The sequence below is a fragment of the Cervus canadensis genome, chromosome 21, assembly GCF_019320065.1.
Source record: "Cervus canadensis isolate Bull #8, Minnesota chromosome 21, ASM1932006v1, whole genome shotgun sequence".
NCBI lineage: Eukaryota > Metazoa > Chordata > Mammalia > Artiodactyla > Cervidae > Cervus > Cervus canadensis.
The window spans coordinates 53,374,353-53,401,672 of record NC_057406.1 but is presented as its reverse complement, the minus strand read 5'-3'; the positions used below and the strand labels follow the sequence as shown (position 1 = coordinate 53,401,672).

The 27,320-nt window shown below is 42.8% G+C and overlaps 2 protein-coding genes across 3 annotated transcripts in view; both read right to left on the bottom strand.

The window, feature by feature from the left end:
- The window catches only part of POLR3B (RNA polymerase III subunit B), a 109,878-nt gene extending 103,065 nt beyond the window's left edge, over nt 1-6,813 (bottom strand). The window contains exons 1-4 of the mRNA XM_043439883.1: nt 6,594-6,813; nt 2,982-3,014; nt 740-796; nt 591-655 (exon numbers count right to left, since the gene is read on the bottom strand). Of these exons, the coding sequence (XP_043295818.1) occupies nt 591-655; nt 740-796; nt 2,982-3,014; nt 6,594-6,665 (227 nt within the window). The 5' untranslated portion in view covers nt 6,666-6,813. The remainder of the gene's footprint in view (nt 1-590; nt 656-739; nt 797-2,981; nt 3,015-6,593) is intronic.
- Nucleotides 6,814-16,195: 9,382 nt separating this feature from the next.
- The window catches only part of TCP11L2 (t-complex 11 like 2), a 38,105-nt gene continuing 26,980 nt past the window's right edge, over nt 16,196-27,320 (bottom strand). For both annotated transcript variants that reach the window (XM_043439886.1, XM_043439885.1), the window contains 4 exons: nt 27,021-27,208; nt 26,630-26,811; nt 23,808-23,980; nt 16,196-18,576 (listed from right to left, as the gene is read on the bottom strand). In XM_043439886.1, the coding sequence (XP_043295821.1) occupies nt 18,332-18,576; nt 23,808-23,980; nt 26,630-26,811; nt 27,021-27,208 (788 nt within the window). In that variant the 3' untranslated portion in view covers nt 16,196-18,331. The remainder of the gene's footprint in view (nt 18,577-23,807; nt 23,981-26,629; nt 26,812-27,020; nt 27,209-27,320) is intronic.

Genomic DNA, 27,320 nt, shown 5'->3' with positions numbered 1-27,320 from the left:
CCTTCTACAAAACAACTGACCAGAATTCTTCAAAAGTGTCAAGGTCAAAAGCATGTCAAGGTCACGTGAAAGACCAAGACTAAGAGAACTTGACGAGCTGCCACAGGCTAGAGAGAACAAAGGAGACATCTGCCACCCGGACCTAACGCAGGTCCTGGACTGAATCCTGGACCAGATAAAGGACATCTGTGGGAAAGCTAACATTAGCTGACAGTATTGCATCAGTGCTGATTTCCCAGTGGCTAATTGTGCTATGACTCCATAAGATGTTAACATCAGCATAAACTGGGTGAAGGGTAACATGGGAACTCTGTCCTATTTTTGTAATTCTTTAAGTCTAAAATTGCTTTTAAGAAAGGCTTAAACCTAAGTTTCAGTAACTTTTCACTCATTTCTACCTGTTATCATTAGCTTACCAATTAAAAATTGAACATTTGATAATGATCTTCCTAGTCAAAACAAAAAAGGAGAATTATGTTAAAAGAATTTTGATAGCAACTACATTCACTATAAAAAAAAAAATCAGACACACACACACACAAATGTTAAACATGATCAAAATACCAAACTAAGAGTAGTCGGTTCCTTACTTTAAGTACCACATGGGGTCAGCATCACTTGTAACCTTTTCATTGGCTTTCATTATTTTCTTTATCTGCAATGGAAGGAGTAACATGAGGAAAGACTCTGGCTTCCAGTTCATTGGTAATCATATCCTTTCCCAAGATCTGATGCTTACCTCTACATTAATGAAATAATTAAATGAATCTATATGCTGTTTCACAAGGCCTTTCACCTAAATGGATAAAAAATAAAAGGTTAGCAATGAAATAGCAGATTACACAATGGGCTTTAACCTGATCTATAAATTTTCCCCAAAACCAAAGTGACCACAAAAAATCCACGAATTTTACTTGGCAAAACTTTCTATTTTCATGTCCTCATTCTATTCCTCCTCCATCTTACTAGAACACCCCCAAACTTTCCTCCCTGGAAAACAACCTGATGTTTGGAATTCAAGATATATACCTAACGACTCCCCATGAGCTAACAAATTAGGCAGGAAAGAAAATCCAAGAAAAAAAATACAGCAATCAAGCATCATCTCTCTAACCCCCAAACAATGCCTATTTCCTTTTTTTCTTGTTCCTATGTAAGCAATTTTATGACTTCCCCATATCTGGTCTTTCATATCACTTTTAGAAGAATGAGGGGGAAAAATAAGGATCTCTATTAAGGAAACCAAAAATAAATGCATTTAAAATTGGAAGCAAGGCGAATCCCAGGGACCCATGAACAGATCAGCTCCAGTGACTGCCTTTCATCTCAAAAGTCAGCACAGCTACACAGACAGTGCTGTGTGCTGCTATGAAAAACCCTGAAATGCTAAACACAGACTCCAGTCTCAGGATTTAAAAGGACTGTAACGTGTTCAACTTTTTACATTAATGTTCAAACACAATTAGCTCAACACTTCTAGAATACACCCAACAGCAAGCATCAGAGGGCCTCTGCTTTAATTACACCTCTTTTGAGGGATCTCACTGGCTTACTAAGCAGCTATCCCATTTTGAAATACTCCTGATTGTTGGGGGAAAAATTTACTCTTATAATGATCTGTAGTCTAACATCCCGCAGTTTCCCCCCGCCATGGGCTTAATTGTCTTTTCTGAAGAAAATGTCTTCTCCACCACAGTCCATTTAGTTATCACATCTCTTTTACGTCCTCTCTTCTAGGCTGAGAAGGCTCTTCCACTATTTCTCACAAACATGCTTTCCAGACTCTTCAACAGCCCACGGACTGTAAAAACTGGTCAGAAATCTGGCCTTGACAATTCCCAGCCTCCTCTGCCAGCATGCTCCCTTCTGCCAATAATACAGAACTGAGATGGAAAAAACGCAACACATTTTTCAACCCTCTACCCTTTCACTGAGCATGTTTCCAAGATTCATCCACGTTGTAGCATGTATTGGCACTTTCTATTGCCAAAAACATTGTATTGTATGGATATATCATATTTCATTTAGCCATCCATCAGTTGGTATTCGAGTTGTTTCTATTTTTGGCTATTATAAATAACGCTGCTATGAACATCTGTGTACAAGTTCTTGCATGGACACATGATTTTGTTCCTCTTGGGTAAATACCTAGGAGCAGAATTGCAGGATCATACAGTAACTCTATGTTCAACCATTTGATGAACTGCCAGGCTGTTTTCCAAAGCAGCTGTGTCTCCATTAGCAGACTGTGAGGGTTCCACTTGTTCAGCATCCCCACCAGCACTTGTTATTGTCTTTCTTTCTTGACTACAGCCATCCTACTGGGTGTCAAGTGGTCTCTCATTGTGGAACCTGCTACTATTTAGCATAAGCTCTTTAAAACTGAAATTCAATGATAATAGGAACCTTAAAATCTGTACTTCCTTTGTCCGAACCACTCATCCACTCCAGCCAAGCAGACTAGACTCTGTTTTCAACAGACCCCGTGGGTCCTCCTGAGGACTTTTATTAAGCCATGTTCCCCGCATGCTACCTTTCAGCTTAGGTAATTCCTTTCCTCTCGTTTTTTAGCAGCTAAGTCGTGTCCAACTCTTTTGCAACCCCATGGACTACACTCTGCCAGGCCACTGAGCCAACTGGGAAGTCCTCCTCTCCTCCAAGGATGTGGTTTACGTCTCACCTCCTTTAGGAGGCCCTTTCTGACCACCTGTGGCATCAATCTACTGCCAGCAGCACTTTGGTTTGTATTATCCCTATGCCAAGCGACAATGTAAACTACTTCCTACCTCTAAAATTAGATTACAATCCCCTACCTAGTACTTTATAGACAGGGTTACTGCCTTATAATTTCTCATATTTCTAAAACTTAGAAAAGTGCACAATTGTACAAAGTCAAAAAATGTTGGTGATAAAAATTTAATTTTAAAAAAGGCTAATTTCTTGACTCTTGATTGGAAAAATAACTATTAGATATTAATTACCTTTAAAAATGCTGGAAGCAGCCGCCATTTTTCCTGTGAATCAGAACAATAAAAGTATCAGAACTCTGTGTCAGCGATCACAATATTTTCATGAGGTTATTTTAATGTACCAAAAGTGACTTACTTTATCACAGTAAGCAAAAGAAAGTAAGTGGAAACAAAAAGAACAATTTTTACATTGTAACCTGTTTATGGCAATCATATACGTACTGTACATGTACATGCATACACACAAGCATATATAAACCACAGATTTCTTAAACAGAATATACTTTAATCTCTTTTTGATGACTCAAGATTCCAAGCACTTTTCATCTTTATTTTATTCTCATGACTCTTCCTGAGTAAGCGGGGTTTGCCAGTTTGAGGAAGGGAAAGTATTAGTAAGTTTCAGAGTTTGGTGGGGAATCTGGGTCTTTCAACTCAAAGGGAGTTCTTTCTCCCTCCTATTTTTCCTCAACTAGCACCTGGCAGAGTCCAGGCTGAAGAAAGATATCACCCAGTGTTCACCTACTTAAACAGCTGCAAACTGCCATGTTCAGCTCTTAGGCCTGCTCTTCACACCTTCCCGAGATTGTAAACAGCCTACCATGATACAACTCTTCATGAATGGTACCTAATCTGTTCATGGGAAATCTGACAAATGGTTAGAACTGAGTCTAAAGAAAGAAAACACAGTTTCTGAGTAAGAGCCCAAGGATTATGTAAGACCTTGTAAGAAACTGTAAAATTTTTTGACTTTGGGCAATAGACAATTGCTAGAAGGTTTTGAACAAAAGAGTGACAAGATGATGTGATCCATTTTAACTGGATCACTCCAGCTGCTGGGGTGAGAAAAGACACGGTTAGACGCAGAGGGATCATCTAGGAGTTTCCTGCAATACTCTAGGCCGACAACAATACAGGTAGTGAGAAACTGTTGCCGAGGAAAACACGATGTGAAGTTAGTCAACAGGACTTAATAGTAGATGAGATGCAGGAATCTGAGAAAGAGGAATTGAGGCTGACGCCTTAGTGCTGCCATTTCTGGAGATGAGGAGGCAGGGAGGCTGCCAGGGCAGCAGGTTTAGCGTGAAGGGGCGACCTTCTTAACATGGCTGGGGGCATGTTAAGTTTGAGATAACCATTAGACATGCAGGTGGAGATGCCAAATAGACAACAAATGAGTCTGGAACTTGGGAAGAGTGGCCTGGAGACCTAAATCAGGGAAAGTCAGCAGACAGATGGCAGGGGAAGTCATGAAACAGATGAGATCACCTACAGAGTGTAGGTGGAGAGGAGCTCCATGACGTGAGATCAGAAACACTCCACCATTTAGAGCAGCAGAAAGCACACTGAGCAGAGAATCGAGGAGTGGCCAGACAGGGAGGCAGACAATCTGGAAAATGGAGAAACATTTTTTAAGAAAAGGTAAGTCGGGGCAGGGGTAAATAGAAAATCTCGATACCTTCCTCTCAATTTTGCTCTGAACTTAAAACTACTCTTAAAAAGTCATCTTTTTAAAAAAAAATTTTTTTTTAATTGAAGGATAATTGCTTTTACAGAATTTTGTTGGTTTCTATCAAACATCAACACGCACACACACAAAAAAAATGAGTCTGGCAAAACTAACCTATGATGACAGGAATCAAATGGTGGTGTAGGGCTCAGACTGAAAAGGGCACTTTCTGCAATGATGAAAATGTTCTATATCTTGTATGGGGTGGTAGTTATTTGGGTATACATAACTGCAAAAACTAATGTAAATGAACACTAAGTAAGTACTACTGCATTTTACTGGATGTAAATCTACAAAGAAGAACAAAAGACAGACCACAATGGACTACATGAGGAGACTAGAAAGAGCCTGAGGAGTTGGAGTGGAGAGGGGACAGGTGGGGAGAAACAAGTTAGAGAAGTAAGCAGTGGCCAGATTGAGAAAAGCCTTAACAATATGGTAAAGACTAGATTTTTGTTGCCCTGAGAGCAATGGGCAGACTGAAGAATTTTAACCAAGGGAGCAATGTGAACATATCTGCATGTTTAAACTGACGGCCCTGGCGACAGAGCAGAGAATAGACTGGAATGGGACAAGTTAGAAGCCAAGGAAGTAAGAGATGACAGTGGCTGACTTGGACAACAGTGGGACTATCAGAATTGAGTACATTTTGTAGTTGGGGCCCTTAAGATGGGATGATGGACTGGATGCAGAGGGTCAAGAAGAGGAGCTCTTATTTCTAAATCAGAAGACTGGAAGCATGTTACTGGTCCCTTCATGGCTGTGCAAATGCAGAGAAGAAACAGAAATCCTACAGCTCTCTGGAGAAGCAGTTCAGTCAGCAGTTAAGGTCAGGAGCTCTGGAGTCTGCTGAAATCCAAAATCCCCAACAGTCACTTAATGGCCTTCTGACACTGGGTTAGTTACTTAACTTCTCTGGGTCTTAAAAATCTTCATTGGCAAAATGGGACAAAAATATTACTTGCTTCATAGGATTAAATAACCTAATGCTCATTAGGTTTGAACAGAGCTGGCGCATAGTAAGTGCTCAGTAAATGCTGGCTCTTAAATAGCAGTTTAAGAGTTAAAAATTCAAACCAGCTATACTCCAATATAAAATAAACAAAGTTAAAAATCCAGTATCGCCTGATGAAAATCAGCATGTACGAAGGCACTCAGAGACTGAATCTAATAGACTGATTGTAATTCCTCAGAATGTAATTTGCAGAATGATTATAAAGAAATAGATTAATTGATCTTGTCAGTCATTCTGCTGCTTAAACCTGTCAATAGCATCCTAGGCCTCCTTCAGATGTCTAACAAAACCTTTCATAACCAGGACCCTTATCTGTCACCTTTAATCTCTCCTCTACTTTTTCACACTCCAATACCACTGGATTTATTTTTATTTCTCAAAACTACCAGATGGCCGTGCCTCCAGGTTTCAAGTGTCTTGTTCCCGCTACGTGAATCTCTCCCTAGACTATTTCTCCATGTCCCCAACCGATGCCAACTAAAATTTTAAGTTATATGTACCTTTCCAGAAAATAAAATTACATCAACAGCTGAACTTCATCAGGCAGCTCAGAGTAGGACAGTTATCCTTAACTTCTGAGAAGTTGATGAAAGCTAAGTGTTTAAGAAAACACTTAAAATTTGGAGTAAATTTTCTGGGTACTTAAAATACTCTTGCAATCCAAACTTGAGTTCCCGGCGAAAAGGAGAAACTACTAACCCGGGATTCAGACGATTTGGTTTTAACACCACAGCCAGCGGTGGGAACCTAAGCTCTCTGGACCTCAGCATCCTTTACAAGGAAGCAAAGATGCAGTACGTCCCCCAAGGTGGGTCAGAGTCAGTACTCCCCTGACAACACACGTACACTAGAATGGCTCCAACCACGGAGCCGTGGGCGGGGCTGCTAGGCCAGCGTGGAGCCTACCGGCTCCCCCAGCTCAACCATTGCACGTGGGTCCAGCGGCCGGCTAGGCAGTGAACCCGCGGAACCCCGAGCCAGCGCTGAGTCCTGAGCATGCGCGGAAGCCGCGGCCCGCCCCGCTCCACCGCCAGGACTCTGGCGGCAACGCCTCTCGGGGACACATCACAGCCCCTTCCGCTATTTACCCTGCACTCACCTCTACAGTTGGGATCGGCGCAGCCAGCTGCTCCGGGGTCAGGTTCCCAAACTCTTCCGCAAGCAGGTCCATGCTACTCACGATGAAGCAAGCAGCAAGCAGAATAATCACGTGTGCCTCCCCGGCGTCAAGGTATCCGCTGTACCGGTGGAGAGCTGTGCGTGGTGGCTTAAAGGGTCCCCGCCGCGCAACTTAATAGGAGGAAGAAAAGTTCCGCCTGCTGTCAGTCGGAACCTGCGGTTGAACCCGGATGTGGCTGAGGCGGAGCCGGGAAACTGCGCCCTCTGGTGTCCATCAGAAGTCTCGCGTGGGTAATCCGAAAGCCAGGCAGGGTTGTCGGTTCCTACGATCTCTGTCAGTCCGACTCCTTAGGATCCCGTGGGACTACTGAGGAGCCCGCCAGACTCCTTTGCTATGGGATTATCCTAGAAAGTGTTTGATGCTCAGTCGTGTCGACTCTTTGTGACCCTATGGACCGTAGCCCGCAAGGCTCTTCTGTCCATGGGATTTCCTAGGCTCCAGAGATCTTCCCGACTCAGGAATGGAACCCCGGTCTCCTGCATTAACAGTCGGAGCCACCAGGGAAGCCCCAAGAATACTAGAGTAGGCTGCTATTTCCTCCCCCAGGGATCTTCCCGACCCAGGGACGGAACCCGTGTCCCTTGCTTCTCTTGCACTGACCGGCGAATTTTATTTTATTTTTTTTTTTTTTTAACACTGCACTGCCTGGGAAGCCCCCAGTTATCCCATAATTGAGGCCAAAAAGCATATTGTTTTAAAAATATTTCACAGAAAAGGGTAAAAGGAGAATTTGCACAACTTGAGCCACGGAAGCATAGGATTCGTTTAATTTAGCCCCAAACTGCACGTATAGTATGGAAAAGTAGGAAATATACCAAATACCTAGTAGGTGGGGATTGGCTTAAAAACGTAAGGTACGTGTGTATACTATACAACCATTAAAATGACCACAAAATGAGGAGGAATTAACTTTACCTAGAGAGTAGAGCATAACAGGACAGCAATAAAGATAGTGTTATATTCCAAAAGGACTAGGCAGAAGATCCAGGAGTAAATGTCAGCATAAATTTAGTATGAAAAGGTGACATTTTAAATCAGTTGGAAAGATGCTTTTCCAAAAAATGATGTTGGAGCCACTGATTAGCTGTTTTGAGAGGGGAAAAAAAATTATATATATATATATAAGTAAATCCTATATGGATTAAATATTTAAATGTTAACAACCTTAGAAGGAAATATAAAGTGAACAAATTCATGACATTGAGTGGTGACTGCCTTCAAGCATGGCAACACAGAAATCATAAAGGAAAATATTCATAGATTGAGTCATAAAATTCTAGCCATAGTTTTAGGATTCCGTGAAAAATTTAAAATTTTCTGAACAGATGGTTAAAAATCTCCATGAATAGGTTTCAAGACACACAAGTTGGCAGGTGAGAAAGGATTGGTATCCCTCATTTAAAATGAACTTACGTGAATCAATAGGGGAAAAAATCCCATTGGGGGAGGTGGGGAAGGCAAAAGAGAATCAACAGTTGTTTAGTATGTGCAAAGTTTCAGTTCAGGAAGATACAAAATTCTGGAAATGGATAATGGTCATAGTTTCACAACAATGTGAGTGTATATAAGACCACTGAACTGTGCACTTGAAATGGTAAATTTTAGTATATTTTGCCATAGTAAGTTACGAAAATTTATAAATATTCATTTGCCATTCTGAATGTCTAACCCTTGTGACGATAGTGGTAAACAACCAGCCTGCCAGTGCAGGAGACACCGGTTCAATCCCTGGGTCAGGGAGATCCCCTGAAGGAGGGCCAGCAACCCACTCTAGTATTCTTGCCTGGAGAATCCCATGGACAGAGGAGCCTGGTGGGCTATGGTCCATGGGGTTGCAAAGAGTCGGAGACGACTAAAGTGACTTGGCATGCACACACGCATCCCTAGCACCAGGTTAGTCTAATTTTTTGTTGTTGTTTTGTTTTTTGTTAAAATGAGCATGGTTTTCTGATTTGGTAGGTTTGGGCTGGGGCCTGCAAATTTGCATTTCTAATGGGCTCCCAGGTGATGATGCTGATGCTGCTGGCCCAGTGATCACAGTTGAGAATCACTCTGTAACGTCATGTAACATAAGGTTATCACTCGATCCCACAGCCTGTTTATGTGTTTACCTCTCCTTCTGACAGCGAGCACCTGGAACAGGGACTGTCTTATCTTCATCTTTTCAGGTTCTAACTCTTTGTTTGTTCCTAAGTAAAGTTGTGTTAAATAAATGATTTGGGGAAAAAAATCATGCATTGAGTGAGAAGTTCAATTTTTCATGTAATGCTTTTTAAAATTCTGATTTTTTAAAAGTTTCTCTTGAGTAGGATCTGGTAGCAGTGGTCCCAGAGTCCTACATGGGAGTAATTGGCTGACACTAAGCAGGTGGTGTCCACCCTGTTTACACCTGCCTGGTCCCTGAGGTAGGGGCGTTTGCATCCTGGGGTCAAATCCATTGTCTTTCTGATCCCCTAAGGCAAGGGTTCCCAACCTCCAGGATCTAATGCCTGATGATCTGAGGTATAGCTGATGTAATAACAATAGAAATAAAATGCACAATAAATGTAATGCACTTGAAACATCCTGAAACCACCCCCTGCCCCAGTCGATGGAAAAATTGTCTTCCACAAAACTGGTCCCAGTGCCAAAATGTTTGGGGACTGCTGCCCTAAGGGGCTGGATTTTTTAATTCAAAAGGCCAGGAACAGTCTCCTGATTTCTGTTTTCTGCTGTCCTTTTCCTGAAATATTGGTACACAGAAGACTTGGTGGTTTGAATGTAGAGGACTGGGCAATTAGGGAAAGGAAATCACAGAAAAATGGTTGACATCTTGGAATACTATCCCATCACCTAGGTATGAAGTGTTGTGGTTCCCAGATGGGAAAGTGACCAAAGGGAGGAGAACCATGAACATCAGTTAAAGAAGAGCAAGGAAAAAGGGAAAGCAGAGGTGTCAGAGCTGGGCCCTGGAACGTTAGGGAGTGCTTCTGTTGACTGTTTGCTCTTTGTCAGGCATTGGAATAACCACTTTTTGTACCTTCTCTGATTTAATAATCAAGGGAGAGAAGTATGGTAATCCCCATTTTGCCAGGTGAGGAGACTAAGGCTCATAAGGTTTGAGAAATTTGCCAAGCATGGTTGGAATTTAAATCCTCACTTACCTGACCCCAGAGCCCATGTTTTAAACCACTCTATTGTGACACCGGCTGAATGGATCGGGTAGAAGACAGCAAGCAGAGAAAGACAGCCTGAGCAAAATGACATGGGGGTGTGGAGTGCATAATACTATCAACACATGTGACGGCTGAGTGTAGTTCTCCCACAGGACCTGTCTAGGGACATGTCTATAGATAACACCAGAAATTGTCATTTATGCCATGCTAAAGAAATTAGAACTTGAGAGGCTTCAGCTTGAAGACACTAGAAAACAAAAGAAAAAGATGACCCTCTCTCCTTAAAAACCTTGGTACATTCAGACTGGGGGAAAAAAATAAGTGATCCTGATTTCTATATTTGAATAAACGGATAGCAGAACTAGAGAAAGCCCAGAACAATGTTGGAGCAGGAATAAGGGTTCTTCAGTCTGAAAAGGCAAGGGCAAAGGGGATCCTGGAAGTCTATTGTTTCACAACCAGCAAGGCAAGGAGAAGCCGGGAAAGAAGTCTCTACTGTAATCAGAGAACATTTTGCATTTTGAGCAAGACTGGATGGCCCAAAACCTCTAGTTGCCTGCCAGACCCATAGGTCTTTCTCTGAAAAGCCTTGCTTTGTGTCATGTTACCTCGTCATCCTGTCAAAACAGACGGGCCAGCAACCAGCTAAAGACAGCCATCAAAAAAAAAAAAGACAGCCACCTAAGGCAGGGGGCGGGGAGGGGGCACGGAGCTCCTTATGAGACCCCCCTCCCACCAAAGGGAAGAGAGTTGGGGAGGGGTATCCATAGTGACTAGTGGCAAATAGACCCAATCATTTTCTCTCTCCTGGTAAGTTTTCAATGAAGACGAAAGGGAAGGGCAACAGGAAACAGAGGCAGAGAAGTAAACAGCATTTGGTGGCATTACAACAGAAACATACCTTTGATTGGATGATCTAAGGCAACCAATATAGTGAGTAGTTAACACGTTCCAGGGTTAGACTCTTTGGGTTCAAGTTGATTATCAACTCTGTGACCTTAACTTGTGTCTCATTTTGCACAAATGGAAATAATGATAGAACCTGCCTTGTAGCAGAGTTGTGCAGTTATATGAGACCATTTATATAAAATGCTTAGTCTATGTGGTAAGTAATTATTTTCCTAAATTCTGAAAGAAAAAAATTATGTTCAACTTCTCTATCATGCTTGCAGGTGCAACTGCTGGCAGATTCCCAGGTTTCCTTTCTTCTTCTTAAAGCCTTGCAATAAATCCCTAGGTCCCTTTCCCTTGAAAGCTGAACAAGGCTAACATACCAAGCTTAGACATGAAAAGATAAAGTTTCACTTGAAAAGTAGAGAACAAGAGGGCATAAGTTGCTGGTACAAATGTACTTTCTAAAAGGTTAGATTAAATCATGGAGGATAAAGTCATACCTGATTTACTAAATGAAATTGGAACATGTTGGGTTGTGTCACTATCCTTTGAAGTCGACATCAAGGACAGTAACTACAGTCTCTACATACCCTTGAGTTTCTCTGCCAATGACAATATTGGGCTTAATGAACCATGGTTGTGATGAGAGTTGACAATTTTTGGTCTTATGTACTTAAGTACTTGATCATCACATCTCACAATACTAAAACCTCTTGAAGCTTGAAAGAGATTTAGGACTAATAAATTAGCTTTTGTAATGTATTCTGGCCACATTATGCTGAAGTTTGTAGACGATTTCAAATACATCTCATTTGACTCTCACTTAGGGCTCTGTGATGGAGAAGTCAATGGCAACCCACTCCAGTACCCTTGCCTGGAGAATCCCAGGGATGAAGGAGCCTGGTGGGCTGCTGCCTACGGGGTCTCACAGAATCAGACACGACTGAAGCGACTTAGCACCAGCAGCAGCAGCAGGGCTCTGTGAGGCAGGCAGGTAGGGTAGGAAATCGATGTTCACGGCGAGACTAGAAGGCTGACTTGAGGTCATAATAGCTGAGAAAAAGAAGTGAATTCAAACTCAGGTCCCCTGACTCTCAATCCCCTGCTACTTTTACTGACTAACAAGTGGGAACTGTTGGTACTTAACATCCCCAGAGGTAGATCAGATTGAATTTTAGTTTTAAGGGGGATTCAAGTGAAAAAATATATGTTGCAGAAAATGTGGCAGGCCCCACACTCATGGCATACTTTGCCAATCAGCCACAGAATTCTTTACTGCTTATCCTGGATTTGGCTTCAAAATCCTCTCAACTCGGTGCTCTGGGGAGCTAATACTAAAAGATCAGAGCAGACACATGACTTTAAATTTATTTTCATAGAAAAGAGCTTATTCAAGGAAACTGGTGGGATCTGAGGTAGAAACTGCTAATGCTTATCAATACCCAATACCCAATACCCACGTCCACCTCTTTTCTCCTGGACACATCTTCCTGACTTGCTTGCACTTAGAGCCAGATGATTTTGAGTTCTGGCCGATGCACCATAAATAGAAGTGGGCAGTCCATTTATTTCCCCTATCTTCTGAGTGATTCAGGAGATGCTGAAGGTTTTGACGCCTGCTGAGTTATAAGATGGATGGAAGTTGGGTCTTTGAGTAGCTGGATTAAGGTCCTCAATACATACACCAACCTTCCCTAAACTTGGAACTACAATTTGAGAAATAAGGCTATGCTGAGACCATGGTGACTTGAGAGCTATTTGTTCAGCAGTTCATCAACGCACACCAGTAAAGGCTGATTTCACTGACTATGCCCTTCTTGGAATCATCTTACAGTGTCATTCTTAGAGGCAAGACTGGATGGGGAGAGGGGTTTCCTCACACATTTCTCCCATTCGAGTTCAAAAGACCTCATAAATCTAAAGGATAGTGGATTTGTTTTTCTCTTTCTGCTCCTCAGGACACCTTTCTTATTTGAAAGAAATCGCTAGTTGAGTGACCTTGGTGGGAACATGGGAGTCTAAGTGTCAGCCACTATCTCATTCCATCCCATGCAAATTAAAGTCTTGCCCTTGACGGAGATTTGTCCCACTGAATGTTGATATCTTGAACTTTAAATCTTGAGCAAATGAGGCAAAGCAGCAAGGACAGTTGAGAAATCAATCTCTGAATCCTGCTTGGCCGAGGCCCTGCGCTTGCATTGCCTTAGTTCCTACCCATTTGCCAAGCTTAATTCCCCAAACAAAATAGATTCGGTGAAGTATGTAAATCTCCCCAATAAACTCTCTTTCCGCCTGTTAGCTCGAGTCCATTTCTACTGCTTGTGCCATGTATCCAGGTGTGAGGGCATGTACACATACGCACACAACACATGATATTCTAGCACCAATGGCAAGTGTGCTTTGTCAGGACAATCTTTCCAAAACATAATTGTTTGCAACTTTCAAAGCATTCCATGATTCTTTACCTCTTTCAGAACAAACCCCACACATGTGAACATGACATACAGAAGCCTTTTCCCTTGCTTGTTTCTCCTGTAATCACTCCCCCTCTTCTGGAGGCTGTTCCCTGGGCTCACCATTTCTCCACGACTGTGCCTCCTGTGCACTGGGCCTCTTGTGCCTTTCCCTTTCTTGGTCTCTAGGCAAGTTCCTGCCTATCATTCATGTTTTAGCTCAAGGACGATCCGTGAAAGAGTCCAGTGATTTTTCCTCTAATACTATGTGTCAGTTCAGTTCAGTCACTCATATTCAACTCTTTGCAACCCCAAGGACTGCAGCACGCCAGGCTTCCCTGTCCATCACCAACTCCCAGAGCTTGCTCAAACTCATGTCCATCGAGTTGGTGATGCCATCCAACCATCTCATCCTCTATTGTCCCCTTCTCCTCCTGCCTTCAATCTTTCCCAGCATCAAGGTCTTTTCCAATGAGTCAGTTCTTCACATCAGGTGGCCAAAGTATTGGAGTTTCAGCTTCAGCATCAGTCCTTCCAATGAATATTCAGGACTGATTTCCCTTAGGATTGACTGGTTTGATCTCCTTGCAGAGATACTTTGGATACTGTTTAGTCACTGAGCCATGTGTGATTCTTTTGTGACCCCCCCCCCCCCACACACACACACACACAGACTGTAGCCCTGCCAGGCTTCTCTGTCCATGGGATTTCCCAGGCAAGAATACTAGAGTGGGTTGTCATCCAGAGGATCTTCCCGACCCAAGGATAGAGCCTGCTTCTCCTGCATTGGCAGACGGATTCTTTACCACTGACCAAGATACCACAAAAGCCTGAAAACTGGGTTAACTGGAATCCTCTGAAGATCTATCAAAATATGGAGAGATACAGTGCTACCTCTGCCAATGAAGAGAATGTGCTAGAAAAGGGTGATGGCTTGTGGACGACATCATGAGGGAGGCAGAGATGTGTTAGCAGAGGTGACCCTCCCTGGCACCTCTTCGCCTGTCCAGCCAGTGAAATTCCACTGAGGTGGATCCTCTAGCCTTCAGGTTTCTCTTCCTCCTGGCTGACAAACCTCTAGGTCACTCTCTAACTTCTCGGACCCTGCTATAAGCCTGAAAGACAGGCCGAAGAAGTGTTATTATCCTCATCTGATAGATGAAAAAACCTGGTGTTCAAATGGAAGAAAGAGACATAGGTCATTTTTTTTTTTTTTAGCTCTTCAATTTAGCACATTTTTAAAAAGTGGGGTATAGCAGAAACTAACACAACATTATAAAGTAATTTTACTTGATCCAAAAAAAAAAAAAAAAGTGGTAATATCCTTCAATACTTCATGGGATGGGGAGAGGAGGAAGACGAGAGATGAGCCAGAATGAAGGAAGAACTGGTGGGTTTGGACTTGTCTGGAGGCTTCACTGAGAAGTAGTTAAGGTGAGGTGTGCCTGGCAGCAGCAGCAAAAGGAGACGGTTGCAGCAACCCAGGTGTGAGATCATGGCTGGTAAAGATGGAGATACAGGTTATGTTGACGACAGAGGGAGAGTGGAACTTGGTCCCAGACTGGAAGCAGTAGGTGCAGCAGTTTGGAGACGGAAGAGCGCTTACCTGGTCAGGGAATCAGGAAAGTTGTGATGGAGGCATACGGTGTATGTGGGGTAGTGGGTTTGAGGGCACAGTGGTGAGGAGGAAGAGACAGATGCAGGTGGAATATACCGAGGTACGGAGCCCAAAAGCTGTGAAGCAGTCAGAGAACTCAGCTTCATGCAGTAGGCTGGTCTGGATGGAGCATGGGGCTCATGACAGGTAGTTTAAAGAGAAACAATGGCAGGAAAAGGTGGTATTGCACGGGGGTTGAGCTCCTGGTGAAGGAGCCTATGGCCACAGAGAATTGTCGGAGTCCACTGAGTAGACGGGTATTGACCGGGGTTGTCCCCCGCAGGTAAATTCACTTCAGTTCACTTCAGTTGCTCAGTTGTGTCCAACTCTTTGTGACCCCATGAACTGTAGCATGCCAGGCTTCCCTGTCCACCACCAATTCCTGGAGCTTGCTCAAACTTAAGTCCACTGACTCGGTGATGCCACCCAACGATCTCATCCTCTGTTATCCCCTTCTCCTCCTGCCTTCAGTCTTGCCCAGCATCCGGGTCTTTTCCAATGAGTCAGTTCTTCACATCAGGTGGCCCAAGGATTGGAGTTTCAGCTTCAGCATCACTCCTTCCAATGAATATTCAGGACTAATTTCCTTTACGATTGAGTGGTTGGATCTCCTAGCTGTCCAAGGGACTCTCAAGAATCTTCTCCAGTATCACAGTTCAAAAGCGTCAATTCTTCAGCACGCAGCTTTCTTTATAGTCCAATTCTCACATCCATACATGACTACCGGAAAAACCATAGCTTTGACTAGATGGACCTTTGTTGGCAAAGTCATGTCTCTGCTTTTTAATATGCTGTCTAGGTTGGTCATAGCTTTTCTTCCAAGGAGCAGGCGTCTTTTAATTTCATGGCTGTAGTCACCATCTGTAGTGATTTTGGAACCCAAGAAAATAAAGTCTGTCACTGTGTCCATTGTTTCCCCATCTATTTGCCATGAAGTGATGGGACCAGATGCCATGATCTTAGTTTTTTGAATATTGCATTTTAAGCCAACTTTTTCACTTTCCATTTTCATCAAGAGGCTCTTTAGTTCTTCGCTTTCTGTACTGTGTGTACTTATTTTAAAAGCATAGCCCAAATTACACTTTATTGCTATTGTTCATGAGTTTGTCCTTCTTACTAAGTTACAAACTTCTCAGGACAATGTCTGTCTAGTCATCTGTGTTTTAAATACCTAGGATACTTCTTGACACATAGTAGATGCTGAATAGCTATTTGTTGACTAAATGAGTGAATGAACATGATTGATGTCTGTGAGGCTTTGACATTAAGTAGAAGATTCCTTCTAGAACCACTGCAATAAAGACTGTGAAATATTCCAGCCCCAAGCTATCCAAAGGTGGTTTAGAAAACAGAGACACCGTCTATCTTGAAATAATTTTTAATGTTTTAAAATGTAACTAGTGCGCACAATACATGTTTAGCAGTAGAAGAATGAAAATGTGTGTATGGTGTTTAGGAAAATTGACATTACAAAACAAGACCATGTTAAGAAAATTCTCAAAAGTAAAAGTAAACATTTAAGTAAAAACCAAATAAACAACATGCTAAAGGACAGGATTTAAAAATCCTAATAAATGTACTTGCTTAAATCCAGACTTGGGACATTGAGATTTACTTTGCCACTTAAAAAAAAAAACAAAAGCAGAATGCCCTTCATTTTAAATGCATTTAAAAAAAAAATGTTTGCACTTTGTTTTCCTGCTGGCAGCTATAGTATAATCTAGTATATAAGACTACCAGCTGGATTCCAATCTGATAGTAAAAAAGTATACCACCTGGTCGTCTAGTTAAATATACAGTTCACCAGGAAGGTGACAGAAAGTCACACTACACACTACCTTTCAGACCCTCTGGGCTACCCAGGCCTCAGAGTGAACAGTTGAAAACAACTTCAACTTAAGAGAAAATGCAAACAAAATTCTACAGCACCTTATGATTTCTAAGCATAGGAAACAGAATGGACATACAGGAAGAGGGAAAAAATGGGTAAGACCAATGATGTGCTGTTCAGTAAATTCCACTTCTACATAGCTGCTCAAATGGACAGAATGGTGATTTATGTATTGGTCATTGGGAGAAAAAAGCTGATGTTCTACATTTCCTCAAACTTTGGCAGATCCCTCCAAAATGTAAAGATCAGAGATAAGTTATCCACACAATCATTTCCCAGGCCTTCATCAAATCACTAGGGAGCACCATAATGGTAGAGGTCATGGTGAGGAAGAGGAGGTAAGGAAGGAAGAAGGATTAATCTTTTTCTTCCTACTTGCTCTTCTCCACCAGACCACTAAGGTTCAAGGAGTCCTCAGAAAATCAAACCATCAAAAGTGCGTTTTATGCAAATAAAGCATTTTTCAGTAGTGCTTCCCTCAACACTTCAGAAGCATGTAATCCGAAGACAAGCAGATTTCTCCAGGATCCTGACAAGCAATGCCAGTGTGGCAAAGTTTAATGCCCAAGAATGGCAAATGATGATGGTACTGAGAAGAGCTTCTTGGTCACGGTGGGGTAAGGATTAAATCCACAGAGAAGGCATTTGCCAGCATGGTATTTGCGTAAAGAAGAAAAAGAATCCAAAGTTCATCAGTTTCTTTTTCAGATGTGAATTTCACTGAGAATGGGGGTCCCATTTTATCAACTTCTTCTTACAAGTAAATTCAAGTTACCAATTCAAACCACTCCTGCCTTATGTAAAAATATTAAAATCTTATATAAACCTTACTAATGGCCTGAGAAATGCAAGGACATTCACAAAGAGATGTGTGCAAAAAGTGTTTCTCTCAGAGAGCAGCATAAGTTGCAAGAAGAATCCACCCTCTAGAATGAGATTTTAGAAGGGGTTTGTTTCTATTTCCATTAAATCATCAAGGGAGGTTTTATCTAAAATTTGTATGTAGCATAAAAATGTATTTAATACATTTAAATTCTAAACAAATACTGACCATCGGTATCACCAAATGTGATTAGGTATATTTGTAGAATTTGAGGACTTACTATGTAAGTTTCTATTACATATGAATAAAATTTAATTGTACATTTCAAATACAATTATCCTTACTTCACATCATTTATTTAGAATGTCAGTCCCCTTGGTTATGATCACAACTTTCAACCGTTTAAGAAGCTGTACCAAAGTTAAAAAAAAATCATTAGATTTGATAGTAACAGGTGAGGAAATACAACTCCTTAAGGGTTGAATGAACAAGCCAGATATAAATGCTTAAGAAAACATTTACAAGTATTACATACGTAATAGAATTAAATACAAATTGCTTTCTGTTCGTTAAAAAGTCTCTTTAGGACTCGAAAATGGTGCACATGTAGGGGCATTGTGATGTGCATGTCTCTGCAGTGCTGACATTACTGGATTACACAACTTTGGGCTAACACTGCCTCACACAGGATCGAGGATGTGCCCCATCTGTAATGCCGCTGGTGGAAACAGACTGGGTACCTAAGTGCTGGGCTTCCAGTCTCTTATCCAATGTCATTTCCTCTTTAGTTAGTAGATGAAGAAGCTTCTGCCTTCCCTGTGGCTTCCTCACCAAACAGCAGCTTTCGGAGTATATTTGCATAAAATGGTCCATATACTTGTTTGTTGAGATTCACGATGTTTGCGTATTGCGAGCCTAGCGACTCCAGCTCTTGCTGAACAACAGCAAGGCCTCCTGGAACGGGAGGCATGCCTCTGGGAGGGCTGGGCAGACAAAGCAGGCTTTTCATGTACAGCTGGATTCGTTTATCTGGGGGGAAAGAAGATATGTTTATCTGTCCTATTATTAAAGCACGTTCTTTTTAAACATGAGAATAGTAATTGTGGTAGATGGATTGCAACAACATCCTCAATTATTTACCCCCTCCCTATACTCATGCCCTTTCCAAGGTAGCCTGGCAGTTCTTCCCATCAGGGCTGGAGTCTGGGTGCCCAGGCCTTGGATCAGGGATGGCCTTCTGACCTGCTTTGGTCCATGCAGAATGTGGCCGGAGTGATGGTGTGTGAGTTCCATGCTCAAGAGGCATGGTTTGAATCTTCCCTTTCTGCCTACCACCACCATGTAAACAAGCATGGGGCAGATGAGAACCCACGTCGAGGGAAGCCCAGCTGTTCCATCTTAGGCCATCCTAGACCAACCAGTAACCAACCAAATCCCAAGCACTTGAGACAGCCCCGGTGAGACCAGCAGAGCTAACTACCCATGCAGCTGCTTACCATAAATGCATGCACTCGGTCCAGCAAGACCAAATGAACTGCCTAGTTGCCCCACAGACTGGTGAGCAATGATAGATGGAGTCAGGGAAATCTGTCATGCCGTAATAGCTAATAAAACATGCACAGCACGTTCAGGGTGGAGTGGGGAATCTTTTATAAAAATTCAAATGTCCATAATTTTAGTTATATATCCTAAAGCTGAGTATGTAAACTGGGACTGCTAGTTTAGCCCAGACAGTGTTTTTCTAAAAAACAGAAGCTATCTAAAATGAGGGGCTTTCACATAGAAAATCAAATTTTTGGTTCTTCTGGAAAAATCTACTGATCTGGCAGACTTGGGAGCCCAAACTGCCACATGGCAAAGGTGAACATATATCTGGGTTTTCTCAGGACAGTTGAAGTTGACACCTGCTGTCCCGGTCTTCTTAAAAAGAGCACTTTCAACAGTGTCCTGGGTTAGAGAATAAATTATATGATCACCCCCCCATGTGGGCAAGAATCTGGAGGCACTGAGGAAGGACCCCCCCAACTGACACTGCCACCTTCTCCACTCTTCCTGCTTCAGTGCATCTGCTTTGAGATGTCACAAATTCATGCAAATGCTTAAAAAGGGAAACTGCCGTGTCCTGGACAGATGGCACTGGGCCAGCCAGGCCTGCTCTGGCCCAGCTGCTCCAAGGACATTCTCTGGCTCTGGAAACAGAAATCTCACAAATAAGAACATTTTCTAAGGAAAATGAGTGAGTGAGTCAAGTTGCTTAGTCGTGCCTGACTCTTTGCGATCCCATGGACTGTAAACCACCAGGCTCCTCCGTCCATGGGATTTTCCAGGCAAGAATACTGGAGTGGGTTGCCATTTAAATACACTCATCTAATACAGACAACTGTAATATTACTGAAATTCTTATATCCAAACACTTCTACGCCAAATCATACATTTCAGCCAGATCTGACCTAGAACTCAAAGTGCCCAGTGTCCCATGTCCATATCTTAGCCCAGACTATTCCCTGTTACTAGAATGCCCTTCCATCTCACTTCATCTCTGCCAAAGTCGACAGCATCCACGCTGATACTAAAGTCACCTCCTTTCTGTGGCTTTCCTTACCATCTGTTGTACTCTCACCCCTTATTACTGTTATTTGAAAATTTCTCTCTCTCACTTCTCGGACAGTAGGCTTTCTGAGTGCTGGGCCACTTTTTTAGCCTTCATTTCCCTGGTCTGGCAGTCAGCAGGCAAGTCATAAATGATGACTGTAGTGAAATGAGAATGGAATGAAAAGGTCTATGAAGATAAACCCCAAACTGAAAACACGAGGAGCCAGAGAGGAATGGGGGCTGAAGAAGACCTGAGCCTTATCCATAAGTTTTCAACGAGGAAATTATTCATGGAGGGATCACTTGTACAGTTGAAAATTACTTTTTAAAAATGTAGGTGGCTATTAGCATGCAAACAATTTCCACAGCAGGTAATCCATAGATTATTTTTATCGTATACATTTGAAAAAATTGGTTTGAAAGAAAACTTGCTTTCTAATTATCTTTTTTAAAGGCTAAGAATACAGTGGGACTTGTGATTTTATTGTAAATAAATAGCACATCAACTGAGAACAGAAGACAGACTGTGGGTACCATGGACAACAGAGGAGGAAAGCTAGGGCTAAGCTGGAACCCTTCTTCTGTCCCAGGGATCCCTCTAAGGTTTCATGTATTCTAGCTCCTCTGTGGGCAGAGAATTCAGAGCAAATGGTTCACTAAACTTCCCGTTAAGCTGGCTGCTCAACTCTCATGAGCCCGGGTCTATTTTTGTCACAGTTATGGTCCGGACACTTTTCTGTGAGACTGTTTAAAGAATGCAGGTCTTTCAAAACTGTTATTATGCTGACAAGTAGTTCTGTCTCTTCTGTGGACAGGTCAGTTTTTAGGCCAAGACTAAAGTGATGGAAGCGTCTGTCCATTTAGGAGCAGCCAAACCCAGCCCCTGCCAAAGACATGCCCTTGGCTTCCCCAGCCTAGGGAGAGACAGCTCAAGTGAGTCATGCAAGTTGCTAGGCAACAATACTTTGAACAAGGTTACAAAATACTTTCAATTTGCAAAAGAACAGGAAACTTGGAATAGGGAGGGCTGGGTGGAAAAAAGTGGCCTGACTGGGTTTTAAGAGGCCTCCTCGGGGTGGGGCATCTCCTGGCCCCCAGCTTCCCCCCCTCTCTCTGGTGCTGCCAGGAGCTCCCTGAGCTAAAGCACGGGCACAGAGAATACCCGAGGCTCTGGCCAGCCTGCCAACGGGCAGCAGGGCTCCAGCTCTGACTGGGGTGCCCATCAGAGCAGGGGAGAATGTGAGTCAGACAGGAAGACTCCCTACCCTGAGACCTGCAGGTTATATGGCCTCAGCTTGACTGCTCCCAGTCTCCATGCATTCATTCATCCACTCCACTGCTGACTGTAAAAAAAAATGCACAATGTGAGGGCTGCAACTTGAGTTTTATTTGGGGCAGTGTTGGGGACTGCAGCCCGGGAGACAGCACCTCAGATAGTTCTGAGAGACTGCTCTAAAGACATAGGGGAAAGGTACAGTATATGTGATTTTGGTGAAGGGGGAATGCATGTAATCAAAAATACATTTTTATGAAAGGTTTCTGCTAGTCTCGTGAAGCTTCTGCTAGTCACGAGAAACAGTCATCAGTATGAAGGATTTTAGTTTTTTCCAGATATGAGGAGATACATGAATTGGGCTCATAAAATCAGCTCTGGAGAATATCTAACTACCTGAAGTCCTATCCTGCCAGTTTCCCCCTGAGCATGGAGTGCCTCTTTTCTATTCTTTATCCTGAACTCCTTTCAGGGGGTGTTGGAGGTCAGCAGCTGCAGCAGCTCGTGATTTAACCCTTAGAGAGGTAGATGGCAAGTGCCAATCTGTGACTGACACCTCAGATATCTATTAAAGGTCATCTCTGGCCCCCCCCTCCATGGTCTGGGGAAATCGTGATGAGCAAAGTTGCATCCCATCCTCCTCATGAGACCTCCTGGTACGAGGCAGAGACGGCTGACAGCCTGCCCCTCCTCCTCCAAGAAGCACCATGGCCCACGTGCTGGCTGCACAGCCAGAGATGACAGGCTGTGACATGCTTGTCAGCAGTGAAGGTCATGCAGGGCAGGGCCCGGCCACGGGCGGCTGAGGGTATGCTGGGTGTGTGACTGTCCTCACAGCCAGCCCTCAAAGCCCACGTGCTGCACACCAGAGTTCTTAAGTGGCCTGGGTGGCTTAGATCGCCAGCATCCCATGTCCCCAGGGATAAGGTTGAAAGACACCCTTTAAGAATCTCAGCTAAACAATAACCAGTGTGTGTGTTCCTAGGGATGTCAGTGCGGTGCTTTGAAAACGTGCAGATTCCTCCTGGAATGTTTAGATATTCAAACTCCACACTCTTTCCTCCATCTGTTCCTCTCCCACTGCAGCTGACACTTGCTTTGTCCCCCACATCACGCTCATCCCCTTTTTATGGCCACAGCACCCTGATTCTGTTGGCGGGGGGGAAACAATTGCCTCCCTAGTTTCAGATCAGGTGTTCAGGTAATGCTGACTCACCTTAAGTTTCTTCCACTCTGGCCACCAAAAATGGGATGTGACCACCAACTGGAGCTAATGGGATTCAATTCTGGGGTTATAGTTTGAGCTAAGAGGGGAGGGAAACTGACTTTTTTTTTTTTGCTTGATTTAAACATGGAAAGATGCAGGCTGGAGTGGAAGTCATCTTGCTATGTTGGGAAGAGACTATTTTAGAGACAGCCATCCCAGAGGAAGGCAGCGCTGAGGGGGGAACAGTGGGAAACAGTGCCAAGACACTGATTAACTATACCGGCAGCCAATTCCCCCAATTGCTCTTTTCTGTGATATGAGCAAATATAGTCCCTTCCTGATTAAGCCATTTTGTTGTTGTTTAGTCACTAAGTCAAGTCTGACTCTTTGTGACCTGGTGGACTGTAGCCCATCAGGATCCTCTGTCCATGGGATTTCGTCAGGATCCTCTGTCCATGGGAATTCGCATGCAAGAATACTGGAGTGGATAGCCATTTCCTTCTCCAGGGAATCTCCCAGAACCAGGGATCAAGCCCAGGTCTCCTGCTTGGCAGGCAGATTCTTTACCACTGAGCCACCTGGGAAGCCACTGTAGAGTTTTAAATTATCTGTCACAGGTAACAGAAAAACGTCCTGATACATTCTCCATTTCCCCAACTCACCAACACAATTTGATCCTGAGATATTCATTTTCTTAGCAATCAAGTAGGAAAAAAAAAAAAATACACACACACCACTATGCCTCTCAGTTCTATGGCCCTTTTAACTTTCAGTCTTTTTAAGCCTGACCAAGCAAGGGGCCTCAACTCACACAGGTTAGCTTCCATCAGAGCATGTGTCTACTTTCTGTGAACATACCGCCATCTGGTTTGGATTGCTGTATTGATCTAGGAATTTAAAATGATGGCAGCATGATGTTATTTTCTTCATAAAACCCTATCAGCTGGGTAGTAAGGTAGAAGACCCTGAAACATCTCCCACTCCACTATATAGACACACATAAGCAGCAGTGAGTCCCAAACATTTGAAAATATTAATGCTTTCTTCATGTTTTCAATATTTTTTCACCAAGAGAAGCAGGTAATCTGTTTAAGACTAAAATTTGACTGATATTTAACATTAGCCAAAGCCAGCATGGTAAAGCATATTGGCATTGAAGCAGAAACCAATAAAAGTATACGGGCTCACCAATTAAAGACCAGATGGGATTGTCCTCTTCTTCGATGCTTGAGAATTGGCCTACAAGGTTAGCTTGAACCTCAGCGTTTAAAGCTGGTAAACCTCTCTCCATTAGGGTCTTGTTAACCTCAACACAAGTCTGAATGCCAATAGAATTCAGGACTTCCTTCAGGTTAAAGGTCCTATAAAATATGAAACAGTAATTCCACCAGGGACAGCTTTTACTCAGCAGGTTTTTGTTTTGTTTAAAATATATACCAGTTTATTTCAAATGTCTACCAATTTTCTCTTATATAGACAAAAATTACCTCTATTAAAATGAGCTTAGAAAATAGGAAACTCCTCCCAACCACCAAGCTTTACATGCATCAGACTTTTAAATGCTTAAAACCACTCAATTCTGTAGGAAATATGAAAAGCACAGACAGAAAAATGTGGTCCCTGAAAATAAATCTGCAATCCCATTTTCAGGCAGGGCTATCAGAAAGAGATAGAAAATGTTTGTTTAATTTGTAAAAAAAAAACCCTCTGGCTTGAGTGGATTCAGTCATAGATTTTGTTTTAAATGTGCTTAGAAAATAAGATAGAATCAATTTGTTTATCCATGTCTGAGCAGGAAACCTCTAACACCAACCAAAAACAAGAAATAAAGATATTCAGAGGCCAACACCATAAAGACAAATTACCTAAAACTCTTGACCTATCATGATGAAAGATAAGAGACTCTTTCACACTGTTACTTTCAAGTAGCTGATCAGTAATCCTAAATATATACAGTCCAGAAAGATGTAAAAAGTAGTTAGTGGTGGTTATTTAATAGGTAAGGAAAAAGGTGTAACAGGAAGCAGCATTTGCTGTGTCCACACTATTGTGAATGATATTGAAAACTGCATCTCGCTATTCAGAAAGGATCTTTAACACAACCTTGTGCAAAATGGGAATTAAGGGATAAGAGAAGCGGGGGTGGTGGTGAGGGAATTAGACAAAACAAGAATCAGATAGGCAGAACAACTATAGAGAAGATGACTTAACAACTAATAGTTATTAAGAGCTAACATCTATCAAGCACTTACCATGTGCCACACACCTGCACTAAATCCTACACATGAGTCATCTTCAGTTCAGTTCAGTTGCTCAGTTGTGTCCAACTCTTTGTGACCCCATGAACCGTAGCACGCCAGGCTTCCCTGTCCATCACCAACTCCTGGAGTCTACCCAAACTCATGTCCATTGAGTTGGTGATGCCATCCAACCATCTCATCCTCTGTCGTCCCCTTCTCCTCCTGCCCTCAATCTTTCCCAGCATCAGGGTCTTTTCAAATGTCATCTTAAGTTGCCATTAACTCTAAGGTAGGTATCTTTATATCCCTTCTTACAAGTGAGGCCATGAGACTCAGAGTGACTCAGGATCTTATTCAATGGTACATTACAAGTCAGTAGCACAGCTAGGATTTAAATCCTGGTTTGTTTAACCCAAAAGCCTGTCCTTTTAGTAACCATTTTGCTATGTGCTTCATATGAATACTTAGGCAGTACTGGAGGGCTTCCCAGGTGGCTCAGCGGTAAAGACTTTGCCTGCCAATACAAGAAACGCAGAGATGGGGGTTCAGTCCCTGGCTAGGAAGATCTTCTGGAGTAGAAAATGGCAACCTACTCCAGTAATCTTGCCTGGAGAATTCAATCGACAGTGGAACCTGTTGGGCTATAGTCCATGGGGTTACAAAGAGTTGGACACAACTGAGCAGCTAACACTAAGCAGTATTTGGGGATTCACTAAAGGCTTAATAAATTAGAATTCCTGGGAAATAATGGTTACCCCGTGTGGGGAAATGCTAAAAGCAGGGTTCTGCAAAACCAGAGCAGGTTTCTTTTCCTTACAGGTCTTGGGTCCTGGAATGTGAAAGAAAAGAGCCTGGCAGGTTAGCGCAGGATCAGTAGAAAGGGCACGGACTTGACAGGCTTGGGCTCGGGCCTTGGCTTGACCTTTTCTTGGTGTACAGTCCAAGGCAAATCCTATTCTCTCAGAGCTTTAGGTCAAAATGAGAACTCTGGATTGCCAGAACCACTTGGGCTAGTTTGGCTTTTAAAATTCTAGGATTTTATCAAGTCATCCATGTGCTCTCTGAATAACAAGCAGGAGGATGGGATGTTGGATGCATTAGGTGTAAAGTCCCTGAAAACACCTGAGAGGATGGTCAGCAAGAGGAGCTGACACATAGGAGACCCGTGGAAATACCCGGTCATTGGCCAGGATTAGAAATTTTCTGACTTGGACAGGATTCCCAATAGTGCAAAATTGAAATGGGATTCTAGTATTCAATGATGGTTTGATACTGAGAAATGAATTTGGCAAAGATGAAACTTTCACTGACTTGTAAAACATCTCTGAAGGACAGAGATGTCACTACTTCTGTAGACTTCACAGAGGCTGGATCTGTGAAGCTGGTAAACATTTTGTTGCAGAAAAATGATGGAGTCAGAACAACTCAATCAGAAAGCCTCTCTGACAGACACTGAGCATGACGAATTTCTAGGTATTGTTTGTTTTTTCCACAACACTGTCAAAGGAGAGCTTGTACACACATCCGTCCTAAGTGGAAACACTACACTCACCCTGGCACCTGTTATGGAAAAGACCTCTCCCTACCAATGAGGGACATCTAAGCCTTCAGAGATATGAAAAGAAACTCTAGGAAAAGAAGGCATGAGCTAAGCTTCTCTAAAGCACGGTCCTGAATACCACATCCAGATTTTCCAAGGTTATTCATGTTCTCTGAAACACATGCAGAGCTGGAATACAAGCGAGAGCAGATAAAAACTCTGGAACTCACTCTTTGTTCATGCCTTCAAGTAGAACAGCTGAAATCCTTTTTAGTCTGACTGCAAGCTCAGGTAGGCCTTCTGTAAGAGCACCCACCATGTTGTTGGTGATAAGGGCCAGGCAGGCAATCATTTTCAGTTGATTCAGCTTTTCTGTCAGTTCCTGAAGACGTGCTCCATCTGTCATGAGTGTCTAGCATATTTATTTAAGATATAAAAATAGAAAGGGAAGCTCAGTACCATGAACATGTCAAATCAGGAGTGTTACATCCAAACCCCCATTTTTCATCTGATTCCAGTTAAGGTCATTAAACCACATGCAACACAGACAGACACTATTTGAACTTAAGAATTAGAATATTGAAAACTTGAGGGAAGCCAAAGAGGGAAAAAATCACTCACCTCTGGTAATTCTTTTTTCTGATAATCCCACTGTAACAGTTTCAAGTAACTATTATTTAGCACCAATGTAGGACTCAGGCTTGGCTTGGAGTTGTTTTCGGCTCCAGGTGTTAAAGTAGCCTCAGAAAGAGAAAGTAACTCTTCATGGACAGATTCTTTTATCCACTCCGTGGTTTGATCAAGAGCGCCTGCAAGGGAAAAGGCCACACACTTGTCCTACGGCTGATAGACTCCTTCATTTGTGTGTTCCACACATGATGAATGGTAAGACGGCCACAATCCTCAAGGAGCCTATGGTCC